This window comes from Hakea prostrata, chromosome 8 (assembly GCF_041222555.1).
Source record: "Hakea prostrata isolate BN-2017 chromosome 8, UWA_Hpros_2, whole genome shotgun sequence".
Taxonomy (NCBI): domain Eukaryota; kingdom Viridiplantae; phylum Streptophyta; class Magnoliopsida; order Proteales; family Proteaceae; genus Hakea; species Hakea prostrata.
In genome coordinates, this window is record NC_142607.1 from 37180241 (window position 1) to 37204006 (window position 23766).

General features: G+C 35.4%; 2 protein-coding genes across 2 annotated transcripts; both read right to left on the bottom strand.

Annotated features, from left to right (window-relative positions):
• Positions 1 to 1357: 1357 nt before the first annotated feature.
• LOC149007730 (putative O-methyltransferase 3) lies at positions 1358 to 2844 on the bottom strand. Its single transcript, XM_089165819.1, has 2 exons — positions 2057 to 2844; positions 1358 to 1974 (listed from the first exon to the last, which is right to left on the bottom strand). The coding sequence occupies exons 1-2, from the start codon at positions 2822 to 2824 to the stop codon at positions 1663 to 1665; spliced, it is 1080 nt and encodes a 359-aa protein (XP_089021945.1). The 5' UTR covers positions 2825 to 2844; the 3' UTR covers positions 1358 to 1662.
• Positions 2845 to 21549: 18705 nt separating this feature from the next.
• Positions 21550 to 22874, bottom strand: LOC149007731 (putative O-methyltransferase 3). Its single transcript, XM_089165215.1, has 2 exons — positions 22107 to 22874; positions 21550 to 22018 (listed from the first exon to the last, which is right to left on the bottom strand). Exons 1-2 carry the CDS (start codon positions 22872 to 22874, stop codon positions 21707 to 21709), a joined length of 1080 nt encoding a protein of 359 aa, XP_089021341.1. The 3' UTR covers positions 21550 to 21706.
• Between the last annotated feature and the right edge of the window lie 892 nt (positions 22875 to 23766).

Sequence of the window (23766 nt, forward strand, 5' to 3'; positions counted from 1 at the left end):
TTACATAAAACTGTCACTATCTATGGTTTATTAGTGATGGTTTTTTGAATACCAACACTATTTAAAAATTAAAAGGTTCGCTAATTGTGTCTTTTCTTGTAGGGCATTTTCGACACTTCTAAATACCATCTTTTCGAGTAGGGGCAGAGTGCTCTGTAGGCTATTCCATGTTAAGGATCCAGGTTTTTCCTTCACTTTAGGGTCAAAGATTGATTTCTTCGGAAAATATTTTGTTGTAATGGTTTGAACCCAAAGTGAAACTTGTTGATTCAAAAGCCTCTAACCCTATTTTAATAATAGATCAGTTGTGTTGTATTAATCCATCCTCTTGAAACCCAAGCCTCCCGTACGTTTTGGCTTGCAACATCTATCCCACAAGATCAAGGTTGCTTGTCTGGCTTTGAGCGGACTCCCTAACTAGAACTTCTGGCATAGAGAGTCAATTTTTCCTGCAAAACCTTAGGAATTTGAAGCCCTATGTCTTATACAAGGACATAGCTTGGAGTAGAATTCATCGTCAAAAAAAGGTGAGTGTTGAGGCTTTCCAAGTTGCCAATCTAGACCTCATCTTGTTGATGATTCCCACAAGCTCTTTGGACTTTGCTTTACCTAGGAATAGTGTTGTTCCTAGGCAGTGGCGAAGCCACATTGGGGCTGGGGCCATGCCCCCCGCCCCATTTTTTAAATTTAGATTTGTCTTACATTTTCTCCTTGTTTATCTCACTTCACATGTGAAATAAAGATGATGGGTATAGATGTCATTCTTAATCATTATCTGATGGTTACCATTAATCCCCAGTTTTAAGGAATAAAAAATTAAATCCTAATTAAAAACTAACTAACGATCTATGATTTTCTCCCTATTTATTTTTTCATATTTTCATTCCTATTTATTCTCTCCTAATCTCCTCTTATATTTCCTATTTTTTCTCTCTTATTTATCTCACATGTCTCACAAAACATTGGAGTAGTTAGTAGACACTGGAAGTCTTCTTAAATCTTCTACACAATTATTAGATATAGTCTATTTTTCTCAAATTATTCCTCTCTCCCACTCAGTATTTTTCTAGTATTCTTTTCAGAAAGCATAATTGAATTTTTCTTTTAATTCATTGTTCTTTCTTTCTCCTAGAATTTCAATTCTACTAATAGCAATTTAAATCATGTTAAAATTTAGCCATTGAATTTATCAGATTTAATCATAATCATTGATTTTTTTTTGTAATTCTTAAACGTCTCCTAAAATGTAGCAGTCATGTATATTTAATCTCTTGCAATTATTTTTCGACATGAATAGTATTTGTATTAAATAACGACCGAAACACAACAGAAGAGAGGACAGAATCAATCTGCTTCCACTAGGAAGACAAGCTATGAAGATCTACTTTTTTTCTCTTTTCAATCTTCACAATCCTTGTCCTTTTTTGTCTACAAATTTCGTAGGAGACTCCTATGAAGGTCTAATCTTCCACAAATTACATAGGCGACTCCTCAAATTTGCATCACGACATTATTAAGCATAAACACAAACCAATACCACTAAACCTTTTATGACTTCAAATATAGAAAAATTCAAGCAAACAGAACTCTTCCTTCAAGATGTGAGCCAGTAAAAACTAACCGTATATAGGTCACTGTCCTTGCACCAAGTCATGTAACTAATTAAGGATAGACTTCAATAAGAGACCTTAAACCCAAGACAGGATAGATCTTATATTGAGTAAAACCAGCCTTCAAGAAAAGCTCTTTCCATTCTTTCTCTGTTCTTTCTTTTCCAGTTAGCAAAGTCATCATTAACATATCAAGGAAGAGTTGAGTTTCTGTTGATTTATTTTCTGGCGCTTTATCTTCCACTACCATGTCTATGATGATCACCTTCCCTGGTTTTCCTTCCCTAACCTCAGCAGAGATTGCCTCTTTGCATCTTTTCAGTATCTCTATGCATTGCTCATCATTCCAATCATGTAAAATCCACTGTTGACATGTCAAAGTTCAATTAATGGAATCGAACATTTAAAAATTAGTGACAATAATAATAAAAATGGGGTTCACTTACTTTGAGAAAAACTGCATCTGCCTGGGGGATTTTCTCAAACATGTCACCTGCAATATAGTTTAAGTTGTCGCTTCCTTCCATAGTAGCAACCACATGTGGTAGGTCAAACACCGAACATTTCAAGGTTGGAAATGTTTTAGCGATGGTCTTAGCCATAGTTCCAGTGCCACCTCCAACGTCAATCAATGAACTTAATCCCTCAAACACTACCTTGCACTCTGTAACAACCACACTAATTACTAGTCGAGCATCGCTTGCCATTGCTTCATTGAAGAACTTGTTGAGTTCATTGTCTTCACCTGCATAGTCCCATAGGCCCTTCCCATGAGTAGTCTGAAATGGAGTAAGACCATCCCCTTGGAACCATGTGCCAAGGAAATTCCAAGGCATCAGCAAGATTGGATCAAGCATTACTCGGAAGAGGGGTGACAAACTCTTGTCACTACCGTTAAGGAGGAGCCTAGAACACGGTGTGAGCACATATCCTTCATCCTCTTGAATTGCAAAGAAGCCGGAATGCACCAGTAAGCGCATGAGGCGAAATAGACAAGCAGTCTTGGTCTTAGGGATGGCAAGCTTTGTGGCTAGTTCAGAGAGGGTGATGGGTTGGTGATGATTGTGAACAATATTTGGTATATCTAATTGAACTGCACATCTAAGTGACATAGAATTTATAAAACTGAGTAAATGGTTCCATATATGAGTTTGAGCATTGAACAACTCCTCCCCACTCTCATTCGCAATAAGATCCATTGATTCCCTCTCCATTTTCAGAAACCTCAGCTATATAACTCAGATCTAGTTATGTTCAGTACTGAAACTGACGCTTTATATAGAGGCATTCAAAGTTTAAAGCCAGGATTGCTTGTGTTTCATGAGATTTGTTAATTTTATATTACAACTAGGTTTAGCATTAATCTTGCTTTTAGGATTAATACTGATTATAAAGAGGAATTTAAAATTCAAAGTTGGGGATTGCATGCGTTTCATGAATTTGTTACTTTTCGCATTGTCGTTAGGTTTAGCTTGAAAGTTGTTTTGAGGATTAATGCTGATGCTCTATATGTGCATGTTCACGCTTCTTATTATTTACGAGGCATTGAGATGGCAGGTAAACACATCAATGTTTGGTACCACAAAACTAGTGGAAAAACGCATTTGGATCTCTTATTTTTAAATGTACATATTTTTTATTCAAACAAATTGAAGATGGTAATTGTGGTCCCTTAGCTTTTACATAAACAGGGAAAAAAAAAAAAAACAAAAAAACAAAAAAACAAAAAACATATAGCTTAAGTACCCGATTTCCTGAATCAATGTATCTTGTCTCAACCACAAGATTAATTTGAAGCCAATTCACGAGATCTCTTACCATTTTTATCTTTTTTTCTTTTTTTTTTTGGTAAGAAAAAAGATAAGAGCTTTTACAAGCAGTGACATCTGCTTTACATAATTAAGGAAGCTAAAGATCGGACAAAAGCCATTTAAGTTGGGAATTCAACTAACAAGGTCAACTTTTGGAAAAAGGCATTTGCTATACAATTTGCAGTGAATTGTAAAGGATAAGCCTCTGAATTCAAATTCAAATTCAAATCCACCGTAACTAACTCTATCCTCCATTGATTTTATCTCCGACCGATCAAGAAGACTTTGAGTTATGGTTAAGGTGTCAACAAGTTGTAGAGCTTGACTGTAAACAAGTTGTAATTCAAATTCAAATGTACTCATGAATTAATGTGGAAGAATTCTCTCTGAAACGAAATTCTAACTAAAACAAAACAAAATTAACAAAAATCAAAGGATTGTTTTAGATTTAAACTATCTAGTCAGATGAGAATGATCTCAATAAGAGGATTAGACATGGAAATATGGTGGTTAACTAAATCCAAACAGTATGACTCCACAATATGGTGTTTTTTTTTGTGTCCTTGTAATCCTTTCTCTTATTTGGGATTTTAATTGTTGTTGCGTGGGTATCTCTCTTTTGGTAGTTGGGAGAGCGTCGTACATCAATAAATTGATCTAGCGGTGTAAAATAAAAAATATAAATCTTTTTATTTTATTAGCACTTTCTTAATCTTTTTAAATTTAAAGAGAACTCTTGTATGACCTCTTTTGCATCCAACTTCCAAGTACCAATGCAGTTTCCGATAACCAAACTAACCCAGAAAACCAATGACTCTGAACGCAATCGAACTTGTCAAGAGATTAGTAAAATAAGAAGCTTTCTTTTTTCTTTTTTCTTTTTTTTTTTTTTTTATCGCTAAAAGGGTCATTTGTATTAAAAAGCAAAAAGAAAAATAACAAACATACTATCAAAGTATCATCCCTCAAACCGGCAACATCAGTTGCCCCAAAATGCACCCAACCTCACTGGATCCAACTCACATAATCATAGATAATGAATCAAAATCTGAAACGAGAGCAACCAACAACATCTAAATCAAGTTCTCTCCTTATCAATACTATCTAGGGTATATTAACATCAGTTTTCTCTAACCTTCTTATATTTCCTTGGGCGACCAGGCTTACGACGAAGAGAGCCACCCTCCACTTGATCAGGAAGAGAGCTTGAAGAAAGAACTACTTCCAAAAGCTGCTGCTCATCAATACTGGAGTGAACGACCAAAGAAGAGCCTTCCAAACCATCCAAATTCTGTTGGGCCCCACCCAATCCCACTTGATGCTCAACCGAATTTTGCTGGACCAACAGATCATTAATTCCATCCAAATTTTGTTGGGTCCACATGGTCCCGCGTGATGCTCAACCAACAGCATACGTAAATAAGAAGCTTTCTAATTTTAGAACAATGATAGAAAAGCCTACCGTATCTCCAAATCAATGTGATAAGATCTAATTTGAGATCCATTCACAGTGCTCACTATTTCGGGAAACCCAATTCTATCTTAAGTGTAGGTTATGTGGAGAATTGAGGAATTTAAATTTGAAATTGGATCTACTTCGCTCATCGAGGATAGCATATGTTACGTTCAGGATGCATTTCCACCGTTGAGGTCTTACAAGTTAAGCTTCGAAAAAAAGAAAAAAAGGGAAAGCTGAGAAGTGTTATAAAGAAACTATTGAATACAAAGAAAAAAGACAAGATGAGTTCAACTCTTCGATTGAGTTAGTCATTACATATTTATAATGGAAATAGCATCTTCTCTTATATGATAGCATCAGAGTCTACAAAGAAGTACAATATATGATTCTCACACACAATAAGATAATATTGACATGGAATTATAGATTGTCGCCTAAGATAGAAGGTGCATAGAATGGAAATATTGACTGCAAACATTGTGTAATATGAGATGGGTGTGATCTTCAATAATATGAAAATGTGAATCACCAAGATTGCATCTTGAAGTAGTTGAGATCTTCAATTGGAAGTACAATCTTTTTAGGAGTAATAGACATCCATAAATAAATATTATTTATAACACTACCCCTTGGATGTTTATCAATAGATAATATACCTCGTTAAAACCTTACTAAGCTTAGAACCCTGTGGGAAAAAATCTTAGTGAAGGAAAAATAGTATACATATCTAAATAATACGTATTGAAAGCTGCCTCATTAAAAACCTTATTAGGAAAACTCAGTGTGACAAAACCTTGGTGAAGGAAAAAAGAGTGTAGCACGTATTTTACTCCCCTTGATGATAATATCATTGAGTATCTTTGAATACGCATATTCCAATATCATGTACCAGCTTCTCAAACTTTGAAGTAAGCAGTGCCTCAGTTAATAAATCAGTCAAATTATCAATTGCATGAATTCAATGAACATTGATTTCACCATGTTATTGAAGATCATGAGTGAAGAAAATTTTAGTGAAATATATTTCGTTCTATCTATCTCATTTGATGTATCATCCCTTCAATTGAGCTATGCATGTAGCATAGTCTTCATATAATATTGTTGAAACCCCTTATTCTAGTAGAAGATTGCATGCTTCCTGAATGTGTTGTAACATTGTTCTTAACCAAATATATTGTCAACTTACTTCATGAATCACTATTATCTCTGCATGATTTGAAGAAATAACAGCTATAGTTTGTTTTGTTGATAGCCATGAAATAGCTACATTTACTTGTGAATAAATAACATGTTTGAGATCTAGTTTCATGTAGATCAGATAAATATCTTGCATCTGCATAACAAATAAGTTGATGTCCACATTCATAAAATAACAAAATGTCAATAATTCCTCAAATGTACTGAAATATTGACATAATGTCAATAATTCATTGACTGCATTGAGATATGATACTTCAGAACCAAAAAATTCTTCATAGTTTTTTTAGCATCGAAATGAATATTTATTTATATTGAGCAATCTCACAACTATTGAGGTACTCAATGTATGTACTTTATCTATGTAAAATTACTTCAAAATAATCTCTATATAAATTGATTGATGAACGAATACTTCATCCTTCAAATGCTAAATTATCAAGTCAAGACAATATATTGTATTTTCAAAATTTTTCATTTCAACTTTCTTCAAATAATTTACTGCTTTTGGAAACTCTTCAGGAGTTTCGATAATATCAACATATACACTTATTAAAATTAGATCCATATCCTTTAATAAATGCACAATAATAAATTGAATCATTTTTATACGTTTCATTTAGTAAATATCCACTAAGGAGATTATACTATATATGCCCTGATCATCTCTGAAGCCTTATTGAACAAACTTCTAAGGAATTTTTATATGCTTCAGGCATTTTGAATTCTTCAGGGATTTATATATATATATTACACTCGAGTGAGCCATATAAATAGGCTGTAATAATATCCATTAGACGCATGCTATAATTTTCATATACAGCCAGACTAATAAGATATTTGAAGGTGATTGTATCCACCACAAAAGAACATGTTTCCATGTAATCAATGGTAGGGCTCTGCAAAAATTCTTGTGCCATAATTCATGCTTTACATATTATAATTTCATTCTTTTTCTCATTTTATTTTTCACATGAGAACTCAATTTTACCCCATTGGCTATATACCTTCAGATGTTGGACTACAAGTCCAAAAACTTTAATTTTTCAAACGAATTCAATACTACTTGAATTGCGTCTTTACATTTTTGCCAATCATTTCTTTATTTACATTCATCAACAAATTTGTATTCAAGATCCTCGTCTTATTGCATTATTTCAACAATAACATAATATGCAAAAATGTTATCGACAACTTTATATTTTCGGTTCCATCCTTTTCCTGTAATGATATAACAAATCAAGATCTCTTCATTATTTTTAGGTACATGAATCTCTTCTGGGGTTTTATAGGAAGTTATGTCTTCAGGATTTTCATAATCAATTGTCTCCATATTATGACCATCTTGATCATTTGCTCCTTTCATTTTTCTAGGATTTTATCCTTGGAACCGATTGATTTTCCACGTTTTAAATGTGTTCTAATTTCAATTGCACTAATAAATTGTCTTGTTAGGACATCAACTCTAATTAGAGCATTTGCAACTGGAATATGAAATTTAGTAACTTGTAGCAGGTTAGCAAATCTGGTAGTTGATTCATAATATTTATTGCATTATCCTTTGAACTTCAAGTTCACATTGCTCAGAGTGAAGATCTAAAGTGAGATAATGATAATGCATTATAATCAATCTTTTTTTCCAACTGTTTATTATCTCCCCCTCATGTTAGAAAAACAAATTCATCAAAATAATACTCAGCAAGTATTGCTTTAAATAAATCTCCTATCATTGGCAAGATATTGAATTATATAAGGAAATTCATATCCAACATATATTCCCAACTTTGTTTGAGAACTCATCTTTATGCGCTGTGGTGGAGCAATTGAAACATAAGCCGCACATCCAAAAATTTTAAGATGAGAAATATTTTGCTTCTAACTATAAACCAATTATAATAAGGAGAATTTATGACAATTTTTTTGGCTGATGCATACAAATGATGTTTTGTTCTCATAAACAATGGTTTAGCTATTAATTGGAGATATTTAATAAATAATTTTGCCAAACCATTTTGGATATAAACATGAGTAACATGTTATTTAACTGTGACCTCAGTTGTTATACAATAATCATACAGCCTGAGATGTAAATTCACCAGCATTATCAAGTCAAATTGTCTTTATCTTATAATCCATAAATTGTGTTCTTAATCTAATTATTTGAGCAAACAATTTCGTAAATATCAAATGTGAGTTCATTTTTTTCGCTAAAAGGATCATTATATTAAGCGAAGAAGAAATATTAAAAATACATCAATTAATATCGTATAAAGAACCAACCTCCTTTACCCGCAACAACTGTTGCCCCCAATACACCCTTCCTCACTGGTTCCTGCTCAGATTAGAAAACCACTAACTTATAAAACGAAATCTAGGACGTCTAGAGGCATCCACATCAAGTTCATTAAGGATTGAAGCTGACCAAGGAATGTTAATATCAGAAGTTCCTATTCTAACTGCCGAATTTGCCAAAAAATCTGCCACTGTATTATTTCACGATAGCAATATGAAATCTTCCAATCTATAATCAACAAATATTCTTGTAGCTCTCTCCACATATGAAATATATACCAAGGTATTTTCTTCTGTTGTATTAAAGTCACCACAGCTTTTGAATCACTTTCTACCCAAAGCTTTTTAATTTGTAAATGCCTTGCCCAACGTAATCCGTGAATGAAAGTTTCCAATTCAGCCTCAAAGTTGGTTTTAACATTTAAAAAAATACTGAAATTGAAAACCACCGCAGCAACTTCATTTCGAAATACTCCTCCACCGCCAGACCTTCCTGGATTGTCTAAAGAAGACCCATCAATATTTAGTTTAACCCAACCTACAGCAGGAGGACACCAAAAAATTTCTTGTGGAGGAGCTTCAAATGTGAGTTCATAATGAACATACATGTGACCATTTTATAGATGTATCTACTAAAATCATATATTATCTAAATGGTCTACATGATGGGTCAATGGACCTATATATTTCATCCTCTATAAGTTTCAAAAACGTAAAATGTTCAATCTTAACTTTAGCTGGTGAATATCTAATAATAGAATTTCCTTAAAAACAAGCACTACAAGAAAATTCACTTAATTAAAGAATCTTCTAGTTCTTCAATAGATGACAATTGAATTTTAAATAATTTTTCGCACTATACTTGATACGGGATGGTCCAACTGGTCATGCCAAATGATAAAACTATCAGAATCAATGTTCTTTTGATTTACCTAAGCAAGTGTTTCAACCATGCGAATATATTCGTGTAGTACAAACTGGGAGAAAATGTCTAACACTTTTGTAGTAATGTATAGATATTCATTTTTACCATTAATTGTAGTCTCAATCTGATAATCATTTTGGCAAATAGCTTAGAAACTTAACAAGTTTCTTTGAGACTTACTACAAAATGATGAATTATTTATAGTCAATTTCATCTCCCAAATAATAATAGATTAACTCTTCCGGTGCTTCCAATCAATGTTGTACTACCGATTATTATATGAACATTGGCTTATGCATCATCAAATAAGAAAAAAATATATATATATTTTTTCAATATAATATGCGTCATAGCATATAACAGAATATTCACATTTTTCATCAAAATGAAACAAAATACATCAAAAGAAAAGAAAAAGATTAAATTTAAGATAACCTAACATATGAGAAGAGATTTGAAGAAAAAATAATTAAAAACTAGTATAATATTTTATTTTATTTTATTTGAATTCGACTAACATAACCAAATCTTCAACTATTATCTTCAAAGGAATTTGCATCATCTAGATATGGAATATCTGTGAGGCTATCAAAATCATCTCTTTTATAAGCAAAAATTGCTCAAGTATCATGATTTTGGAAAATCTAATTTATCTCCACATTATTTTTATTTTTTAATTAAGGCTTGACAAAGCTTTATTAATTATTGTGGAGTACGACAGATACATGTTTAATGGCTTTCATACCACATCGATAACAAATATTATCTTCACTCCTTGAAGAGTTATATTGAGAATCCTTATTATTCTCTTATTTATTTCAATCATAATGATAGTAATTGTTCCGTCTTTTTCCTCGTCCTCTTCCATAATCATGACCATAATTTTAATTTTGCCTTCTTTCAGGCATATCATGAATTGCTGCATTCACTTCAAATAATGGAACGGAACCAATAAAACAAGCTTCATGACTTTTTATTAATAGTCTATTATTTTACTCCCAGCCAAAAATAGGCATGATATCATTTAGAGTATTTATTAAAATTTCTTTTACAATATTACTATTGTAACAACACATCTGAAGCTTGAAAATTTGCTGGTAAGTCTTCATCAATAATATTTTATCCACATAATTTCCATGGAGAACTAATTTTAAAAATTGCAGAACTGAACTTATTTACAGTTTCAAATCTTGCAACTTCATGTGCATCTGCAGAACTGTATTCATTTACAATTTCAGATCTTACAACTTCGTGTGCATCTGCAGAGCTGTACTCATTTACAGTTTCAAATCTTGCAACTTCAAATGCATCTGCAAAACTGTAATCATTTACAGTTTAAAATCTTGCAATTTCAGGTGCATTTAACAATATTTGTGGTGCAAGACTAATAACCACTATATACAAAAAATAAAATCATTATATTTAGATTGGCTAATGACAAACCATAATTGTTAAGACAACCTAATAATACATACATTTTTATCATGATACACTTACATTACAAGATAGACAAGGTAAACTCCATTATTTACAAAAACGCGTGAGGAGGTCGATCATCTTTTCACTTTGGAATAGAAAACATAATGATTCATAATCTGCTGTCTTTCTTCTCAAAACGTAATACTTTGAGTAGACTCGTGCTGATAACGTGTTATAAAGAAAACATTGAATACAAATAAGAAAGACAAGATGAGTTCGACTCTTCTATTAAGTTAGTCATTACATATTTATAATGGAACTAGCATCTTCTCTGATATGGTAATATTAGAGTCTACAAAGAAATACAATATATGATTCTCACACACAATAAGATAATCTTGACATGGAATGTGAATCACCAAGATTGCATCCTGAGGTAGTTGAGATCTTCAATTGGAAGTACAATATCTTTGGGGGTAATGGACATCCATAAATAAATATTATTTATAACAAGAAGCTATTTTTAAAATTTTAGGCCTCGTATGCTGTCATGGTAATTATTCTTAAATGCTATAGGTGTATTGTTCGTATCAACTGTGATTAGAGTATCAAATTTAAACCAAAATCAGTTCATCCTCACCATGTGGTAATACATGATTAAGCTCAAATCAGATTCTGATCATGGTAAAAAATTTGAGGGAATTGAAACTCAAGTTTCGATCGGGTGAAAATGGGAAACTTAGGTGGAAACTTGGGAAATTTTGAGGAAATCGAGGATTTTTTCAGACAAGATTCCATAGGTTTTAGAAAGTATTTTGAGGTGGGATTCTGCATTTATGCTAATTAGGGAATAAAGAACACATTGGCACATGCATTTTATTAAAAGAAATCAATGTAAATATGTCATTCAAAGTACATAACATTTATGTAAAGTTGACCGAGAAGTACACAATAAAGTTAACTATACTTAAGCATAACATTCAACATATGACTTCTAACTTATGAGTTCAATGCAAAACATCAAATAAATTCTAAACATCAGATACAATGTAACTAGTAATAAAAATAAAATGGGAAGTACAACTCACTAAATCAGTGCCAAGAGGAGTGCCTCGGCAGATCCATCCCGTAACTTGAGTAGTGTTGTGCCTATGATATCCTCTCCTCTGACCAACGGATATAGACATCCCATGACATGTGATGCTTATGGTTGTCAAGGTAATCGACAACTACAACTCTATAGGTCTGGTCATCAACATGCCTAAGATATCCAATCTGAGGGAATGCACAATATGGATAGGGAAGTCCTGATTTAGCCTCAGGGGTAGGGGTTGGGTTGCATGCCGAAGATCTGCTCCACAAACGTTTGTGATCCCGAATTAGCATCCATATAAATTGCACCCCTGTGCACATATACCGTCCTCCTGACAGACGCTGGATAATACATCCTAGTTTGTTCCACTAGTCTATGTCTCCCATAACTCTGAGGAAACCCTTGACCATAAGATGCATTACTATAAGCCTCAGAAGAAGATCCAACACTCTCCATACCACTCTCGTATGAGTGGGGATAGGCTATTGCTGGTATCCAGTATCCGGCAGTGGAGCCTCTTGACTCATCTAGACTCATGGATCCCATGGAGCCTGCCAAGCTATTCATATCAATGGGATGGTAAGACCCATGCGATGAAGTGTCATCCTCATACCCATGTCTATGCTGCTTCCCTTTCCCTTTCCCCTTCCTGCTATGAGTGGAACTACGACTTGCACTATGGTCGACATCCTAGGTAGCGTGGGTGAACTGAGTCTCCCCCGTGAACTTCAATGGCCCTCCCTGTCCCTGACTCTCAACTGGGGTCATTGCTGGCTCTGGTGGTGGTGGTGGTGGTCTCTCCCGTGGTTCAGCTGAATCTTGATCAGCAAACCCTTCATCATCATCATCATCATCATCATCATCATCATCACCCACCACCATCATCATCATCATCTTCATCACTCTCCCTGTCATGCCCACTACCAAGTCCAACATCATCATCATCATCATCATCTTCATCATCCTGTGCCTAACTAGCGGGTGGCTAAGTAACATAATCATAATCATCTACCATATAATATTATCCTCACTGACATTTGATGCACCGGGGTGTGGTACAAAGGGACGATTAGGCTCGGTGTGCACTCTCCCATCTATGGCCAAGAACTCATCCACATTAGCTCCCATCTCTTGTGCAATTTGACTGTCACACCCCACCAAACCGGATCCGGTCATTACCCGAATGCCCGTGGGGGTGATACACCGCAACATCTTGGTTCAGTGACAAATCCATACAAAACATGATATAGCATAATTAAATGGACAAGAATAAATCAAGTTTATCATACTAAGTTATCAAAACCGAAATAATGGTTACAATCATCCATTACTTCAAAATAAAAATATAACATCAAAGTTTTGAAAAGAAAAGAGAGTAATTTTCAACGCAGCGGAAAACTAAACTAGACTAGTTCTCTAATGGAATCTCACCCAAAAGAATAGTCTTGATACTGGCATGAAGTTCCATGTGCGTCCACTTCTTCTTCGGTCACTCCTTCAAGAAGATATACTAGCAACGAATCCTCCATTTGGAATAAGTCCTCATAACCTGCAGTATAATCTAATAGAAAAAGACATATAAAAGGAATGAGTTCAAAAGAACTCAGTGAGGTCAACTCAACATCATATCATGCATTCATTCACAAGATTCCACACCACACATACAATATGAATATCAATAATGTAATTAATGACAATGATATGATATGTGAATGATTATGCTCCTAACTCTATCATGAAGTCTCTATGGTAGACACGCATTAAGTCACACACCAGTCTTCTTTGGGCGGTCTCATCACTCTTCCCTCACGGCTCTAATGCACGTCTGTTGGGTTCTCCGCGGTTGTTGTGTAAATTCCTGTCAAGCCATAGTTGGGGATTAGGTCACCACTCTCTCACATCACCATTGGTATACGATCTGGCGCGTATCAAGGATAATCCTAGGTCCAATTCAAAGTTATACGGTCTCGTACTACATGTGGTATAGATACTTCCCCTATAGCACCAACCAACTCGGTTCAGTATCCAATATCTCCCCTCATGCCTAGTGCCATGTTGGTTCGATACTTTCCCACCTAGAGTCAACGTATCCTATGGCACTAACCAACTTGGACTACGTTGACCCCTAACCCTATGGTCATCCACATATAATCGACATGATATTCTCAGGAAAAAAAAAAGTTTTACTTTTGGTAGGTCTCTGATTTCCAAAGACCTATCGGGCGGGTGGCCGGGCGCTTGAAGCCAGTGCCCAACCCCCCATGGTTTTTCATAAATTAAAAAATAAATAAATAAATAAACTTTTTTTTTCCAGGACGCTGTTTTTAGAGACCATGGGTTTTTAAAAATAAATCATATATATTTATATATATAAACAAAATAAAAAATTAAATCTATAAACATAAAATAAATAAAATAAAATAATTAAAAAAACAAATTTTTGTTTTTGGGCTCTTGATTTCAGAAACCTCCTGGGTCCCCCCCAAAAAAAAAAGTTTAAAAGAAAATTTTTCTTCTTCTTTTGGGCATGTGATAAAAAAAATTTAAAAAAAACAAAACAAAACAAAACAAAAAAAATAAAAAAATAAAAAACCACCCTTGGTTCCTTTAAAAAAAATTATTATTTCAAAGACTGGGTATTTATTTATTATTTTTTAAAACAAAAGAAAAAAAAATTGGGTCCTAATTTTAGAAACCCTTAGTCCTCTTGGAAAAAAATTTTGAAATTATTATTATTTTTTTCTTTCTCTTGGCCCTCTTATTCCAAAGACCCCATGATATTTATTAAAAATAAAATTTTGGAAAGCTTCTAAGCACTTCTATTGGTTTCCAATATAATAATTAAAAATTAATTAAAATTTTTTTTGGGACCTTTAAGCACTTCAATTGGTATTTTCCGCCTTGCTCAATGGTTGGTTGGTTTGCTAGTGGTTATTACAAGAGATGGATTTATTGGACTTGTGCATTTGTGAAGTTGGATATTAAGGATTTTAGCAATCTTAGGCATGAATTGATTGCGCTCTGGCGGTCATCTCATGTTCGAGGAGAAGTTATTTTATCGTTGATGGGCCTTGTTTTCGGTTCAAGTGATTTGGGAAGCATTGTGGAGAGACTATGTGGTGGACTCTAGAAGGAACTAATGGGGGTGCTAACTATGGGCTTCCATAAAAGAAAGAGGAAGTGAAGTCCATTGAAGGCGTTGAGTAGGTGAACTTCCAGAGTTGAAGAAGAGATTGACCAATGCACGGTTTTGTGTACTTGATCTTTGGAGGATTGATGGTTTACTCGGATGCATCAAGATCGGTATTGTTGTGTGCTATGCATGGGAAAGTGGTAGCCTATGTGTCCCAGCAACTCAAGGATTATGAATACAATTATCCTACTCATGATCTTGAATTGGTTGTTGTGGTCCTTGCTTTGAAGATATGACGCCACTATCTTTTTGGAGAAAAGATAGCCATTGTTCACCGACCATGGCTGGAAATTTCGAAGGAGTTGAATATGAGATAACGTCGGTGGTTGGAGTTAGTAGGACTACGATTGCGATATCCGGTATCATTCGGGTAGCAAATGTAGTGGCGATGCCTTGAGTGGAGGAGCACTCGAGGGTGATTGACCTTAATGTTCTTAGTAAGCCTTTGTTGAACTCTATTATGAAGTTGGAGTTGGAGAATGTGCCGGAAGGTTTTGAGGTAATCTTTGCTGCTTTGATAGCAAGGACTACCCTAAGATGCAGGATCATTACCTTGTAGCCTTCGGATCCATTGTTGCAAGAGAAGCTAGAGAAGATATGCTTCGTGCTTGTGTAGTTGGCATGAGTGGAAGTTGGGATGAAGCAAGGGTGGGTTTTGTGCCCTGAATTGAGAGAAGCCATTGGAGCTATGGTTGATTTGATTAGAGAAAGAATCAAGGTAGCTCGGTCTAGCTGAGTCTTTTGTGATAGGGGACTTTATTTTCGTGTAGGTGAAGGGCATTTCAGGTCTGCATGAGAGGTGTGATGAGGTTCAACATTGAGGGGAAGCTTAGCCCAAGATATGTTGGTCCTTTTAAAATTATAGAGAAAGTGGGACTGGTTGGATATGGGTTGGCACTTCCAACATCTTTGGCAGGTGTACTTAATGTATTCCATGTTTCTATGTTTTGTCAAGGTATAGAGAACCAGAAACACCTATTACCACAAGAATCGGAAGGATTGAGTGAGGATTTATTTAATGAAGAAGAGGTTTCTGAGATATTGGATCGAAAGGGCAAGCAATTTTGAAATCGAACCATTCCTTTGGTGAGGGGTAGGTGGAAGAATCACAAAGTAGAAGAAGCCTCATGTGAGAAAAAAAGATGAAATGCAGGTGAAGTATCATATTTTTTTGGCACCTCAGGTTCCTCAATTTCGAGGACGAAATTTCTTTTAAGGGGGGAGGAATGTGAAATCCCCCGGATTTCTACCCCTTTATCCATGGTTTTAAGACCAAGAATCTAGGCCTTGATTCGGCGATAATCGTGGACCATTCAAATCAAGCCTGAAGGATTGGAAATTGAACCAATGTTGGTAGATGACCCTTATAATGACTCAAAAACTCTCCTAGAGTTTAAGTGAAGAGAGAAGATTAGTCTCGATAGTGTAAAAGGGGTAATTTTGGAATATCTTTAGATCAGTGATGGAGAATCCGATTGATGCAAATATATATCAAATTGAAGATCGTCAAAAGACCTTTCCAACGAGCCAAAAATCATCAAAATCGGAGTTCGTTTGGGGGTCCAATCATGGACTAGAAGTTTGGGTGAACCAATCCCCACACTATTTTCTATTTAGGGGCAAAAACGGAATTTTGGATTTTTAAACCCTATTTTATGTTTTAACTCATTTGTAGCCGCATTTTATTTTACACGAACGACTTTGAGGCTGCGGTAAGAGGAGAAACGAAAGAGGGGGTGATTTCCATTCTTCCGGAGGCATTTTGTGATTCAAATCTTCACGAAAACTTCAAGAAAGGTTAATTGTGTGAGTATTTTCTCTCCTTTCCTTTTGGGGAATCTTGAAAGGGAAGCACGTTAGGTTGATTGCTTACTTCTCAATCTTTATTTTAATGTCCCTTCCTAGTTTGTGGGAGTAATTTCTTTTATCTTCTTTTGAGGGATCTATGAAAGGGAATAATGATAGGTATCATACAAGCTTATATTTTCTTATATTAATGTTTCCCTTGAGTATGGGAGTAATGGTAAGATCCCATGCTAAGGTTTACGCATTTTGACTCTCTAGGTCACCCACGGGTGATTTATGAGAGCAAAATTTGGGGCTTTTTGAGATGGGTCAAATTTAATAAAATTGAAGGTACCCGAAGGATCCTTTTGTTTCCAATTAGACTTTCCCAAAGTTTTGCTTCATTATAAACTTCGAATTGGTAACGAATTAAAGACCATTCACTAGTGAGGTTGAGAACTACCCTTTTTAACCTAGTTTTTCAGATTTGGGTTTTCGTGGGAAGATTTTAAGATATCCTTTGAAACCCAAATTGGCTCTAATTTGTGATAATTATTTCTTTCGCATAAATAGGTTAATATATCCTTAATCACTAATTTGTGGGAGTGGATTCTTGGATTTGGAGGAAGAACAAAGTAAAAGGTGATGAATATACTTAACTTTATATTACATGTGTAATGATGTTAGTTACTTTTCATTATTGATATCTTGTATTGCTTTAGTATTATCTTGTGGTTATTTTATGTCTTTTGTTAAATATGAATTGCTATAATTTATGTTTATTATTACTTCTGATGTTGCTCCTTGCTTTGAAATCTATTATTGTTGTTATGAAATGGAATGTGATTGTATAAGAGGAAAAATATTATTATTTCTTCTACCTTGTATTTTCTGCTAGGGTTGTGGGTTCACCCATTGCCCTAGTGACATTATATGATTGCTTATATTGTGGTTGTGAATGGGGAATGCCTTTTTGGCATTTCTGCCATAGGATACTAGAGGAGATGGTATGGGACGCATTCCTATGGTGCCCTTGGCTCTCTTTCCCGATTACTGATTTACATATTTAGGGCATGTCTAGAAGTGTTTGGTTAGGTGACCTCGTGAGTACTACTACCCTTTTGGCGGGGTATTGAGTCGTTAACCCGTGATGTTAGTGGTTGGGTCCTGTGTGTCCGGCCCACTGTCATCATGAGATGGTAGGGTTGCATATAATAGACAAGGGCTCTGGGCTTTAGACCGGTAAATACCCGTGAGAGGACATGAAGCATCCTCCATTATATGTGGATGACCATAGGTTAGGGGTCCTAGTCCGAGTTGGTTGGTGCCTTAGGGGAAGTATCTATACCACATGTAGTATGAGACCGTATGACTTTGCATTGGCCTAGGATAATCCTTGACACGCGCCAGACCTTATACCAATGGTGACGTGAGAGAGTGGTGACCTAATAATAATAATAATAATGATGCATATGTTCTCCACTCAACAGCTTACTTAGATGGAGAGGATTTTGACTCAATTAGGTCATGGTATAATATAATTTTGATCCACTTAAAGGTTTCTTTTTGGTAAGGTCCACTTGAAATGGTTGTGAAATTATCATATGAGATTATCGGATGGTATCATTTGTTAAACATGTTAAAATTATCAAGATGGGATTGAAAGTTTTCCTTCCGGAAAAATAGAGTTTAAAGACTTTACAAGGCATTGAGATGGCAGCCAAACACATCAATGTTTCAAAACTAGTGGAAAAATGCGTTTGAAATCTATTGTTTTAAATGTGCATATATTTTATTCAAACAAATTGAAGATGGTAATTATGGTCCCCTTAGCTTTTACCTAAACAGAAAAAAACATATAGCTTAAATACTATGGTCCAACATGTCGCCTGGTGTCGCCATGTCGGTGCTTGGCGACACCGGCAACCCCGCACATGTCGCCCCTTCTTGATTGAAAGGAAAAACACCCTTTCCTTTTCTTTCCTCATTCCTTTCTCCTTCTTTGCTCTCCTCCTCATCTCGCGATAGTTTCGATCCCCGCTTCCCTTCGCACCTCTGGATAACGCGAGTATGAAGATCAACGACTCCCCATCTTCATCGCTCCTCGTCTCTCCCCCTCTGAATTTTCTGTCCCTCGCTTCTCCATCTCCGGATTCTACTCATTCCCATCCTCCTTCCCATAGCAATGTACCTCCATTGCCCGATGATCCAAGTCCAACTTGCGTCACCGCCATTTCTCTCTTCTTTGCTTTCATTCCTTGCCTCTTAAAGACCACGCCAAAGCCAACCAGTCCAAACCCTATTTCGCTGTCCGCCTCATTCTTCTCTTTTCACTCTCTGTTTCATTCCATCGTTCTCTCTTGCTCTTGAGGCCAGGATGCAGTGAGTTGCCAAGCACGCCACAGAACCACTGCTCATCTTTTGCATGCGCCGCCCACCCCCGTCGTCTTCTTTTGCCGATGGAAGATCTTCCGGGTTTCTTTCCCCCACCACGATAAATCCCTCTCGTTAATACCTATTTCCGATCATGTGTATGATCTTGTCTCACCACAAAACTAAATTAAGCCAATTCATCTCTTTCTAGTTTATAGTTTCTCTTTTTTTTGGTAAGAAATATCAAGCTTATACGCTGACATTTTCTTTACATAATTAAGGAAGCCAAGGATTGGACAAAAGTCATTTAGTTGGAAACTCAACCGACAAGGCCAACTTGGAAAAGAAATTTTCTATACAATTTGCAGACCTTGGAACAAAATAAAACTAACAAAAATCAAGATTGGTTTGGATCTAAACTTCTTCATAGATGATCTCATAGGAGATTACATGATTCGTGGTTAACTATCGCAATTTGACTCCCGTATTGTTTCTTTGTGTCCTTGTAATCCTTTCTCTTTTTGGTTTTAATTTTTGTTCTGTATCTCTAGTTTTAGTTAGGGCATCTATATCAATAAATTGATCTCTTTATAAATATAAATCTTTTTATTTTATTAGAATCTTTTTAATCTTTCTAAATTTAAAAGAACTCGATACCTGTTTTGCATCCACTTCCAAGTACCATGCATTTTCCATACCAACTACCCAACCCAATGACTCGAACACAATCAAACTTGTTAAGAGATTAGTAATAAAGCTTTCTAATTTTGAACTGATAGAAGCCTCTATCTCCAATCAATGTATAGATCTAATTTAGATCCATTCCGCTCACTATTTCGACCCAACTCTATCTTAGATGTAGTTTTGTGGTGAATTGGGATTCAAATTTAAATTTGGATCGCTTTGCTCATCGGATAGCATATGTTACTTTCATGCTTTCCACCGTTGGTCTTCAAGATAGCTTCACAAACAAAATAAATAAATAAAAAAAAGGCCTATAAACTATTTTTAAATTTTAAGTCTCTTGCTCTTTTATTCTCTGCTCGTGTTTGTTCATTCCTCATTAGGTATCATTTCGCTAGCTTCATCCTCCCTGTGATACATGATTAAGCTCAAGATTAGATTCTAATCAAAGCCTATTTCCAATCCCTTTGGCCTCCTTTATCCGTCTTTCCAAGACTAATGGTACCCGGACTCCAATATGTGACTCTTACATGACTTGGTTTATCTTTGTCTATGAACAAGTTATGCCAGTTTATGGTCGCCCCTATGGATATCCATTGGTTATCTTCACCTTCTTCTAACTTGCACTCTCTTATTTGGTTCTATCCTCCATCCTCATCTTATTCTTTGATGCTTTCACCATGCTAACTTAGGGTGCCTTGTATAAATCTCCTCCTCTTTTTCTTGGTGCTAACTTGGTTGGCTCACTCTAGCACTGAAAGTGAGTATCGAGCTTTTGCTGCTGCTACTATTGAGATATCTTGGCTACATTCTCTTTTATGTGAGTTGGGCATTTCTATATCGCCTCCTTCCACTACCACCTTATGGTCTGACAACATTGGAGCTACACATTTATCTGCCAAGCCAGTGTTCCATGCACACGCCAAGAACATCGAGATTGATTTTCACTTTGTATGGGATAAGGTGGCCAAGAAGGACTTGCTTGTGCACTTTCTCTCCACTGTTGACCAACCTGCAGATATATTAACCAAGGGTCTTTCTCCATCTAGGTTTTGTTTTCTATGGTCAAAACTCAAGCTCCGCCTGGAAGGACCATTGACTTTGCGGGAGGGTAGTAGGGACTCTGACCCATGTTAGGATCTAGTATACTCCTATGATGTATTGTCTCCCCATGTGATGTATTCTTTTCTCGTCATATAGAAATATCTATGAGGTATTATTTGAGATCTTACGGTTTTTTTATTCAATTCATAGTGTACTCTCTTATAGTACAATCCAATAGAGACACATATTGGTATGTATTGTATCAATTGTATCCAATATGAATACGTGTTGACTAATATCGTATCGTAAAATATTCTAAACCTTGATCGGGATCTCCATGGAGTAATTATGATACATGACCATCCATACATAAATCAGATGGGGATGATGGGCAGGTTCATCAAAAGATCATCATCCCCTATTTAACCATTGAATGCCCAACCTCTTTGAAATTTTTTGTTTTTTTGGATGAATAAATAGTATTTTTATTAATCAAAAACAAAATTAAGCAAGTATGACAGAAGTGATTCCAAGACACGATCAATTTTCTTACACTAGGTAACAGTTAATTAGAAACCCCACTTATCTTATAAACCCTATCCCTTTGGTTTACACAATAAAAGCCCTTATGAATACCTAATCTTCCACAAATTTCATTAATAATTCCTTCCTGAACATGCGTTAGGACACTAATAAACAGAGGCTCAAACCACAAAACTAAAATCGTTTATGAATTCAAGTATATAAATATTACAAGCCAATAGAACTCTTCCATGGAATATGTTAACCATAGGTCACTATCCCTGCAGCAAGTCAATTAGCTAAGGGAAGACTTCAATGAGAGACCTTAAACCCAAGACAGGATGGATCTTGTATTGATTAAACCCAGACTTCAAGAAAAGCTCTCTCCATTCTTTCTCTGTTCTTTCTTTTCCGGTTACCAAAGTCATCATTAACATATCAAAGAACAGTTGTGTTTCTGTTGATTTGTGGTCTAGTTTTCTGTCTTCCACCACCATGTCTATGATGATCACCTTTCCTTGGTTTCCTTCCTTGCCTTCACCAGATATTGCCTCTTTGCATCTTTTCAATATCGTTATACATTGTTCATCATTCCAATCATGTAGAATCCACTGTCAACATATCAAAATTCATATAATGTTAGGAACAAACATTTAAAAAGTCCAAGTAACAATAATAATAATAATGGGGTTCACTTACTTTGAGCAAAACTGCATCTGCCTGGGGGATTTTCTCAAACATGTCACCTGCAATATAGTTTAAATTGTCACTTCCTTCCATAGAAGCAACCACATGCGGTAGGTCAAACACCGAACATTTCAAGGTTGGAAATGTTTTAGCGATGGTCTTAGCCATAGTTCCAGTGCCACCTCCAACGTCAATCAATGAACTTAATCCCTCAAACACTACCTTGCACTCTGTAACAACCACACTAATCACTAGTCGAGCATCGCTTGCCATTCCTTCATTGAAAAACTTGTTGAGCTCATTGTCTTCACCTGCATAGTCCCATAGGTTCCTCCCATGAGTAGCCTGAAATGGAGTAAGACCATCCCCTTGGAACCATGTGCCAAGGAAATTCCAAGGCGTCAGCAAGATTGGATCAAGCATTGCTTGCAAGAAGGGTGACACACTCTTATCACTATCCTTAAGGAGGAGCCTAGAACACGGTGTGAGCACATATCCTTCATCCTCTTGAATTGCAAAGAAGCCCGAATGCACCAGTAAGCGCATGAGGCGAAATAGACTAGCAGTCTTGGTCTTTGGAATGGCAAGCTTCTTGGCTAGTTCAGAGAGGGTGATGGGTTGGTGATGATTGTGAACAATATTTGGTATATCTAATTGAACTGCACATCTAAGGGACATAGAATTTATAAAACTGAATAAATGGTTCCATATATGAATTTGAGCATTGAACAACTCTTCCCCTCTCTCATTCGCAATAAGATCCATTGTTTTCCTCTCCATTTTCAGAAACCTCAGCTATAACTCAGATCTAGTTATGTTCAGTACTGAAACTGACTCTTTATATAGAGGAATTCAAAGTTTAAAGCTAAGATTGCTTGTGTTTCATTAGATTTGTTAATTTCATATTACAACTAGGTTTAGCATTAATCTTGTTTTTAGGATTAATGCTGATTATAAAGAGGAATTTAAAGTTCAAAGCTGGGAATTGCATGCGTTTCATGAATTTGTTACTTTTCACATTATAGTTAGGTTTAGCATGAATCTTGTTTTGAGGATTAATGCTGATGCTCTACATGTGCATGTTCAATCGCTTCTTATTTCTTTTATATATAAATAATGCAGATGTTCGGAAGGACCTCAACTCAATTAAACAAGGGCCATGGTGTAATACAGTTGTGATCCACTTAAATTGTTTCTTCTGATAAGGTCCACTTGAAATGGTTGTGAAATTATCATATGAGATTGTCAGATGGTATCATTTCTTACACATAATTAAATTATCAAAGATGGGATTGCAAAGTTTTCCTTCCCAGAAAAGGAAAGCTCAAAGAGTTTACGAGGCATTGAGATGACAGGTAAACACATGAATGTTTGGTACCACAAAACTATTGGGAAAACGCGTTTGGAATCTATTGTTTTAAATGTGCAAATATTTTATTCAAACAAATTGAAGATGGTAATTGTGGTCCCTTAGCTTTTACCTAAACTGAAAAAGCATAGAGCTAAAGTACCCGATTTCCTGAATCAATGTGATATGATCTTGTCTCAACCACTAGACTAATTTGAAGCCAATTCTGGAGATCTTTTACTATGTTTATCATGTTTTCTCTTTTTTTTGTAAGAAAAAAGACAGGAGCTTTTACAAGTAGTGACATCTGCTTTACATAATAAG

Coding starts and splice junctions, on each gene's coding strand:
- LOC149007730 (XM_089165819.1), bottom strand. CDS start 2,824: ATGGAGAGGGAATCAATGGATCTTATTGCGAATGAGAGTGGGGAGGAG. Junction 1,975..2,056: donor CAGATGCAGTTTTTCTCAAA/GTAAGTGAACCC, acceptor ACATGTCAACAG/TGGATTTTACATGATTGGAA.
- LOC149007731 (XM_089165215.1), bottom strand. CDS start 22,874: ATGGAGAGGAAAACAATGGATCTTATTGCGAATGAGAGAGGGGAAGAG. Junction 22,019..22,106: donor CAGATGCAGTTTTGCTCAAA/GTAAGTGAACCC, acceptor ATATGTTGACAG/TGGATTCTACATGATTGGAA.